General features: G+C 38.5%; 1 protein-coding gene across 1 annotated transcript; it reads left to right on the top strand.

The window, feature by feature from the left end:
* Nucleotides 1–203: 203 nt before the first annotated feature.
* Nucleotides 204–8,669, top strand: LOC127159657 (uncharacterized). Its single transcript, XM_051102443.1, has 7 exons — nucleotides 204–222; nucleotides 599–946; nucleotides 1,029–1,256; nucleotides 1,341–1,661; nucleotides 1,842–2,051; nucleotides 8,157–8,245; nucleotides 8,452–8,669. Exons 1-7 carry the CDS (start codon nucleotides 204–206, stop codon nucleotides 8,512–8,514), a joined length of 1,278 nt encoding a protein of 425 aa, XP_050958400.1. The 3' UTR covers nucleotides 8,515–8,669.
* Nucleotides 8,670–9,046: the final 377 nt, after the last annotated feature.

The raw sequence follows: 9,046 nt of genomic DNA, 5'->3' as shown, positions 1-9,046 counted from the left end.
AGAAAGCATCTGCTGTGTACAAACATCTGACAGACGTCTGTCAGTTTTACATCCATTTTAAATCATAAACATCTTAAAGACATCTAATAGACGTCTATTTGACATTTGATAGAAAATGTCATATAGACGTACTGCAGATGAGCAAACACTCTAAAAATATGTCTTGCAGATGTAAATGCAGACGTCAAATATACGTCTCCAAGATGTGGGTGCGCTATCAGGGTAAAGTGCATTAAAAGTTATTATACAATTAAATATTTAGCTTTACATGTACTTGTGTTGAAACATATTGGCAAGATTGTTAAATTTTCCAACATAATTCAGAGTGATGTTCTAAAATAAAGGTTCGGGAGGAGCTGGTTCATCTGATTCTGTCCGTTATTACGCAAGAGTGTATAAACCGCTGCTTGCCTCACTATTGTGACAGTTTCAGTTTTTAATCTTTGTGGTTGTGGTGATGACCAACATATTTCCAGTTCTTCTCTTCTTGCCTTTCAAGAACTCAAATATGTTTACCTTTATCATACCTCAAGAATACATGAACTTGTGAACTGTAGTACGTCTAAATGTCATAATAAAATAATGTTTTCCTTCTCAGGCTCTCTGACACTGGACCTCTTGAATGTGACCTGTCATCAAGAGAGTATTTGCGCATTAAGGGGGTCCCACGTGACACTGACGTGCTCTTACTCCAACATCAACATCAAAAGTGTGTTCTGGTTCAGTGAGAAACAAAGTACAAACTGGAGAAAAAACAATGAATCTGAAGATTTGACTTTAGACTCAGACTACTCAGGACGAGTGAAACATCAGATCTCAAACAGCTCTTCAACACTCACAATATCAGACGTGAGAGAGAGAGACTCTGGAGAATATCAGCTCATGTTCATCATGAATGATGGAGTTAAACATCTCAGATCAGCAGCCGTCAATCTAACAGTCACAGGTGAAACTGAGTCCAGAATCTGGTCAGTTGTTTTCATGTGGCATGTAATGAATTTTTTTTCTTAATTTTTACTTTAATTCAGTCCTACAGGTGAGAATGAAGCCTTTGTCTACAGACCCGAGAGATGAGAGACTAGAACTGACCTGTAATTCATCCTGCACTTTGACCTCTGGAGTTCGGTATTACTGGATGAGGGATGCACAGTATTTCACAGACACAGTGTCCCCCAACTTGTTTGTGTCACCCAGCAGAGATGCTGGTAGATTTTCCTGTTATCGTGAAGACCCCAAACATCGCTCCTCTTTAATATGTGAGTGTCAAATTATAAACAATATTTAAACACACACATTTAAAGTAAGTGTGAATTTTGCATGTTAATCTGTGTCTCTTTCAGGTGTTTCTCAGAGTGGCTGCTGGGATGTGACTTACACCTCTACAAGAGTCTGTGCTTTGGTGGGCTCAACAGTAGACATTTCCTGCACATACTCACATCCTTCTGATCATACTGTAAATAAAACATTCTGGTATTATAGTCAAAATGGGGACTTCAAGGATCTGCGTGAGGAGCATCAGTTTGCTGGTCGTGTGGAGTATGTGGGGAACAAACTGAGAATCAAAGATCTCAAGATCAGTGACTCTGGAGAATATCGATTCAGGATCATCACTGACTTAAACCAATACTCTGGATCACCTGGAGTCATTCTTACTGTTACAGGTGATCACTTTGAATTTAATTAGAATTTTAATACAATTTAAGTGCCACTGATAACAAACAGTTTGAAGACAGAGACTCCATTTTGTGTTTTTTTGTTTGTTTGTTTATTTGTTTGTTTTGTTTTCCATGTAAGTCAAATTCAGTGTTAGGCTCAGCTTGATTTACAATTCTGTTTTTCAGATACACAGGTAACAAGCAGTCCTGGCATAATATCAGAGAAACATGAAGTTATTTTAAGCTGTTTGACTAACTGCACTCTGAATGACAATCATACTTACATCTGGTACAAGAACGGACGACAGGTAACAGATGGATTCACTAAAGTCAACAAGCTGTACCTGGACTCAGTCAGCAATGAAGAGCTTCAACAGTATTCCTGTGCTGTAGGAGGTAACACATCTCTCATGATACATGTGCTTCAGTGTCAAATGTTTACAGCATTCAGGTGGTTTCTCTGATAGTCATGATTCACTTCTTTGTGTTGTGAAGATTCAGTGGACAACACAGTGTTCAGTCATTATACAGTCACTCTGCTGCTGTTTTTACCTCAGTTTCTCATAATAGCAGCTCTGTGGATGTGGTGAGTAAAACACCTAGAGATTGTTCACAATCGCATGACATACAGTGAATATACTAAATGTATTTGAGTTTTAAGAGTGTGAATTGTGATTCAACAGGTTTTTTATCAAAATGCATCTCATTTCAAAACCAAACTAAAAACAAAAGTGAAGGTAAGAAACTATGTATATATTAAATCTACTATAACATAAGCGATGGAATGGTAGCAACATTGTTGTAAATGTATTTTATTTGTATCTATTTTGTGTGTGTGTGTGTTCTGTATTTTATGTATTCAAATTTTATATTTCAGTGGATGAACTGTAACCACAGTAATGAAGCACTGCAAAATCAATAAAGCAATTTAATTTTTTTTTTTCTGGCGTTTTGCCTTTTTTTGATAGGACAGTAGTGAGACAGGAAATGAAGTGGGAGAGAGAGGGGGGACGGGATCAGAAAAGGTCCACAAGCTGGGACTCGAAAACGGGATGCCCAAAGTGCAACGGTGCTGCCTGTCGACGAACTGCCCACAAGGCTATCCCAGGATTTGTGTTAATATTTTAGGCCATTCAATGCTGTTTCCTGTTTAAACACAATTTAGTAGACTTCAGTGCTTTATATATATATATATATATATATATATATATATATATATATATATATATATATATATATATATATATATATATATATATATATATATATACACACACATGTTTTCATCCTTCAAATTTGTGGAAATAAAATAAAATGGCATTCCCTGATTCCAAAGTTATTATTATTTAAAAAAAAAAGTCAAACATTATGTTACGGATAAGCGAACAAGATGTGAAGTGGGCGGATCCATATGCAAGCTTTTAACAAGCAAAGACATGGTCATAACACAGGCATGGGTTGAACACCAGCAAACAGATACAATACAGGGCAAGACACAAGAGTAATCCAGGAACAGGCTAGGGTTCGGCTGCGAACATGATCCAAGGGGAGAGGCAATCAGGTATTCCAAACAGACAGTCATTAGTTAAACGAGTGGCGAACAGATTCCGAAGCGATAAGACAAAGGGTAACCAAGACAGGCGATAAATCCAGGGCAGGCTGAAGGCAGACAAGAAGAGAAACCAGGCTAGGATCAAGAACGGATGAAACAGACTAAGAACAAGACTTAACTAGACTTGAAAACTCAGACCGGATTTGTGACAGAGCCTCAGCCCCCATTCCAAGGAGCGGCTTCCAGACGCTCTAAACATGATACAATTCAGGAGAGCGGTGGAGCGGAGGCGGGACAGGGCGAGGGATGGAGGGCCAGGTCCATGTGGAGATGGAGGACTTTGGGACTGAGGCAGGACTGGAGCCCACCAGGGCGGAGCAGACAGAGCAGAAGACCTCCACTTCAGAGCAGAAGACCACCAGGGTGGAGTAGATGAAGTAGAAGACCACCAGAACAGAGTAGACGGAGCAGGAGCCCACAAGGGCAGAGCAGACAGAGCAGGAGCCCAAAGCAGAGATGGAACGTGGGGGAACTAAGACACAAGAGTCAGACAGAAACTCTACAAACCCAAGGGTCAGAACAGGGAATACAATGGACTTTTAACAGTTTTTTTGAACGTGATTGACAGGGGTGTATGTTCAGGGTTGTTCACCTTGATAATTGATGGACAGACAAACAGTTCACAACTAGAATCACTGACTGAAACAGGATCGACAGTTCAAATTCACACTCAACAGCAGCATTAAGACAGACAGACAGCTCAGGCTTAGATTCCTTGACAGTAACAGGGAAGACAGACAGTTCAGAGCATATAGAGAGTTCTTGACGTTACGAGACTCTGGATGTACAACTGAGACGTGACGAGACTGGACGATCAGACGAGACGTGATGTGACTCTGGAAGATTAGACGAGACACTGGAAGATCAGACAAGATGTGACGTGTGACTCTGGAAGACCAGACAAGATGTGACGTGCCTCTGGAAGATCAGACGAGATGTGACTCTGGGAGATCAGATGAGACGTGACATGTCTCTGGAAGATCAGACGAGACATGACGTGCCTTTGGAAGATCAGACGAGACGTTGACAAGACTCTGGACGAACAGCAGAGACATGACAAGACTCTGGAAGGACAGCTGTGAGTTGACTTGAATCAGGAAGATCAGCTGTAGCTTGACTAGACTTGTGAAGATCAGCTGTAGCTTGACGAGACTCGAGAAGATTAGCTGTAGCATGAGCGGGTTTAATCACCGGAGTAGCAATCATTATATTTGAATATCCCGGAGCTTGTGGTTGACTTAACGTCGCAGCCGCTATTTCAGTCACAGACGTGGTGTCGTGTTTCTCCTCTGCGACACCCACGGTAAACAAAGAGCCCACAGACAACGAAGCATAATCCATGAACTGAACGAGTGATGAACCTTTGCGAATGAGCTTAGATTTCAGTGGTTGAGTAATGCCTTCACAGAAAAAGTCTTTTCAAATCACAGTCCGGTAAATCAGAGTAGTAAGCAATGTCCAAATACTCTTGTACACAGTCCTCGAGTGAACCCTCTAAGACTCAGCTAGACTTGAAAACTCGAAATGGCTCCGCAATGTAGCTAACACTCGGAGAGTGCTAAATGCTAGACAATACTCAGCCCGGAATGATGGTGAAGGCCTCGTGTTTATACAATGCATGATTGGCTGCAGCTGTGTGTGTAATCGGAGAGATGGAGCATGGGAAATGTAGTCCAGGGTGTATAGTACAACAGTCTTTGTAGTATTATTGTCAATATGCACAGGTGACCTCTGGTGGCAGGCAGACCGGACAGGATTCGTGACACATTATTTATCTAATTTATGGCCAAATCTCAATTGTGTCGGTTGTGATTGGTGTACTGCATTCAGCTCATGTTGTAAATTAAACACTCATCACCAATACTGACTTATCAATAATACTTCCTATTATAATAGTGATAGTGCTCCACTCTGTTTTAAAAATAAAGATATCAGATAGGAAAAAGCTGGTTTACACTTATGTTAGAGAAACGGACTCACAGCTTGGTAATAATGACTCAAACATTAATGGTACGGAGTGTTTTCACAGCGCGTCATTATTCGGCCATATTGGTGGCAGTGAACATAAACAATACCACTGAACTGAATGAAACTGTTGCTGAAAATGATCAATTATTACAGTGTTTTGGGCTGTACTAATCAGTCAGATCGGGAAAAAACATTTGGAGTACAATAGACTGCCAAAAGTTATAACAGATTAAGGAGAAGAGTACAAAAAACTGTCTGAAGAACAAAAGGTGTTTGTGGTTGACCAAACTGAACCAGGATTTCCAGGACAAGAATCTTGACAGTATTCATGTTTGTTCTTATCATTTCTAGTCAGGCAGGTAAAATATTAGGCTAATATCTTAATTAATACTGTACATATCTTTTCTGCCTATTAAACTTTAGTTTGTCAAAACATTGTTCCCTTTCCTGCTTACTAATTCCTTCTCTATATGATTTAGCAGCTTCCACACATTTTTTCTGCGGTTTAGTCAGAATAAATTAGCAGAACAATGTATTCAGTAGTACATTATCTGTGCAATCCAAAAAAAAAAAAAAAAAGTTTTCAGTAAGAAATGGGAAGGAAATGAGATTAGGAGAGTCTGTAACAGCTTCTAAAACAGACCATAGAAGTGACAACCAACATCAGAGAACAACAGCAACATGTAATGTAGACAAGTGTAATATCTAATTGAATTTAAAATTCCTGTCTTTCTAAAGTGTTTTACTGTATTATGATTTTGACTGCACTGACCCTTCAAGTGTGTCATAGTGAGACTCAGTGAGTGTCTTCTTTTAAGGCCAATCAGCTCTCTGTCTTTCATTGTATGTGAATTTACACAAAGTGATGATCATGAACTCCAGACTCTCACCGCTGATCCTGCTGCTGCTCATTCCAGGTTTGGAAATTACTTTGTTTTTCCTCTGTAACGTTTTCCTTTAAATGTGGCTATAAAAATATCTTTCACATGTTCAAAGTGATTACTTTGATCATTATTGCCTTTTATTTTGATAAGTTGAAATCATTTCAATATCAGTTTAACTTTGTGTCCAGTAGGTCAGAATGTCAGTCTGAATGTGCAGGATTTTCTGACTATGTATTTAAAAATGCAGTGAATGTAAAGATATATTAAGAGGAGTCATAAATTAGAGATCCAAAATGTTTGTGATATTTACACTTTTAAGAAGTTACTGTACAATAAAATCACACTGGATGTTTCAAAACTCAAAACTAACTCCCTGGTTTGAAATATGTTTTTTTTTTTTTGAAATCAGAATAATCAAAAATCATGACCATAACATGTGTCATGTTCTTATGTAATCAAGGAGGCATGTTTTGAACAAAGTGGGTGTAAAGAAACTGCACCCCCAAAATTCTGCATAGCCTTCTTAAAGAGCGGATCATTCTAAAATTAAACAAGCAAAAGCAAATACCACACTAGACATAGACCGTTGTAATCATTGTGGCTGCATTGTTTCAATTTCTTCATCTCAATAATGTTTTCTTTTTCAGGCTTTGTAACACTGGACCATCTCTCTGTGACCTGTAATCAAAACATTATTTGTGCTGTGAAGGGGTCAGAAGTGACACTGAAGTGCTTTTACTCCAACATCAACATCAAAACTGTGTTCTGGTTCAGTGAGAAACAAAGTACAAACTGGAGAAAAAACAATGAACCTGAAGATTTGACTTTAGACTCAGACTACTCAGGACGAGTGAAACATCAGATTCAGTTCAGTTTAACTGTTTAGTTTGACGTGTAATTACGTTTTTCATCTTATTTATTTATTTATTTATTTATTTATTTTTCAGACCTGCAGGTGAGGATGAATCCTGCATCTACAGACATGAGAGATAAGAGAGTAAAGCTGACCTGTGAAACTTCCTGTGATTTAACCCCTGGAGTTTGGTATTACTGGATTAAGAATGGACAGTATTTTACAAATACAGTGTCCCGCAACATGTTTGTGTCACCCAGCAGATAAGCTGGCAGCTTTTCGTGTTCTCATGATCAAAACCTTAAACATTCCTCCTCATCTGTGTGTGAGTGTCAAATAATAAACAATATTTAGATACTGTAGCTATAAATGGAGTAGCATGTGATATTGTTTGTTCATACATGAGTTTATTTTGCTCATGCATTTAAAGTGCGAGTTTTGCATGTTAATCTGAGTCTCTTTCAGGTGTTTCTCAGAGAGGCTGCTGGGATGTGACTTACACCTCTACAAGAGTCTGTGCTTTGGTGAACTCAACAGTAGACATTTCCTGCACATACTCACATCCCTCTAACTATACTGTAAATAAAACATTCTGGCATTACGGTCCATCTGATGGTCCATCTCAGGATTTCAAGGATCTGCGTGAGGAGCATCAGTTTGCTGGTCGTGTGGAGTATGTGGGGAACAAACTGAGAATCAAAGATCTCAAGATCAACGACTCTGGAGAATATCGATTCAGGATCATCACTGACTTAAATGGCCAATACTCTGGATCACCTGGAGTCATTCTTACTGTTACAGGTAACTGATCACGATAAACTGATTATGGTCAAAATGTGTCCTGTGTAATTTCCAATATACCTTAAATATTTTAGGTACACAGACGAAAGGAAGCTCACCTGCTGTATTAGAGAAGGAGTAAGTGATATTAAGCTGTTCAACCAATTGCACTCTGATCAACAATCATACTTACGCCTGGTACAAGAACGGACGACAGGTAACAGATGGATTCACTAAAGTCAACAAGCTGTACCTGGACTCAGTCAGCAATGAAGAGCTTCAACAGTATTCCTGTGCTGTAGGAGGTAACACATCTCTCATGATACATGTGCTTCAGTGTCAAATGTTTGCAGCATTCAGGTGCTTTCTCTGATAGTCATGATTCACTTCTTTGTGTTGTGAAGATCCAGTGAACAACACAGTGTTCAGCCATTACACAGTCACTGCTGCTGTTTTTACCTCAGTTTCTCATAATAGCAGCTCTGTGGATGTGGTGAGTAAAATGTCTAATTGCATGAGGTATAATGAAATGAATACAGATTATAAGAATGTGAATTATGATTCAACAAGTTTTTCTTCAGAATCTCTAAAACTAAAAACAAAAATGAAGAGGTGAGAAATAATTGATATAAGACTCTGCTATAACACTTGAAAGCAATTACTACAAAAATGGTTTTAAATATATCATTTTTGTCTCAGATTCAGATGTTTCAGATGTCTTCATCTACATCTGCTGTCTGTCCATCAGAGCTGCTGGAGTGATGTCATTGTGTTCTTCCATTGTGACATCATCACCTAGCAACAATCAGAACATCAGTGATACAGTGATGTCATAGACAGTGACATATCAGTGACTGTCAGTCTGCATATGTAGCACATCTTGCCAAATAAATATGTACATGCTGCTAATATTAACCTTAGGCTATGGAGATGTAATTAAAACAACAAAATTAAATCTTTGCATTAAAAATAACAATTGTAATGTTGATTCTTTGAGGGAAAATTAAATAAAATTGTTAATTGCTTTTTTGTTGTTCAATATCAGATCAGAGTTACATGAAATTTAAATTCCATTTAAATTAATTGAAAATTTCACCTGACTCTGTTTGTTTGTTTGGTCAGTAGGGTGCTCCCTCTAGGCTATGCAAATTTCTTAGAATAGGCCTAATGACAGTGGATAAGCAGCTAATCACATGGTGTTGAATACCAGGCAAAATAAACAGTTCAAAAGAAAACAGTTTAAAAACTCAGTTCAAAATATTTGTTTGGAAGTACAATACTACAAACGCCCCTC

This window comes from Labeo rohita, unplaced genomic scaffold (assembly GCF_022985175.1).
Source record: "Labeo rohita strain BAU-BD-2019 unplaced genomic scaffold, IGBB_LRoh.1.0 scaffold_240, whole genome shotgun sequence".
NCBI lineage: Eukaryota > Metazoa > Chordata > Actinopteri > Cypriniformes > Cyprinidae > Labeo > Labeo rohita.
Note: the sequence above shows the minus strand (reverse complement) of the source record. Positions and strands in the feature narration are given on the sequence as shown.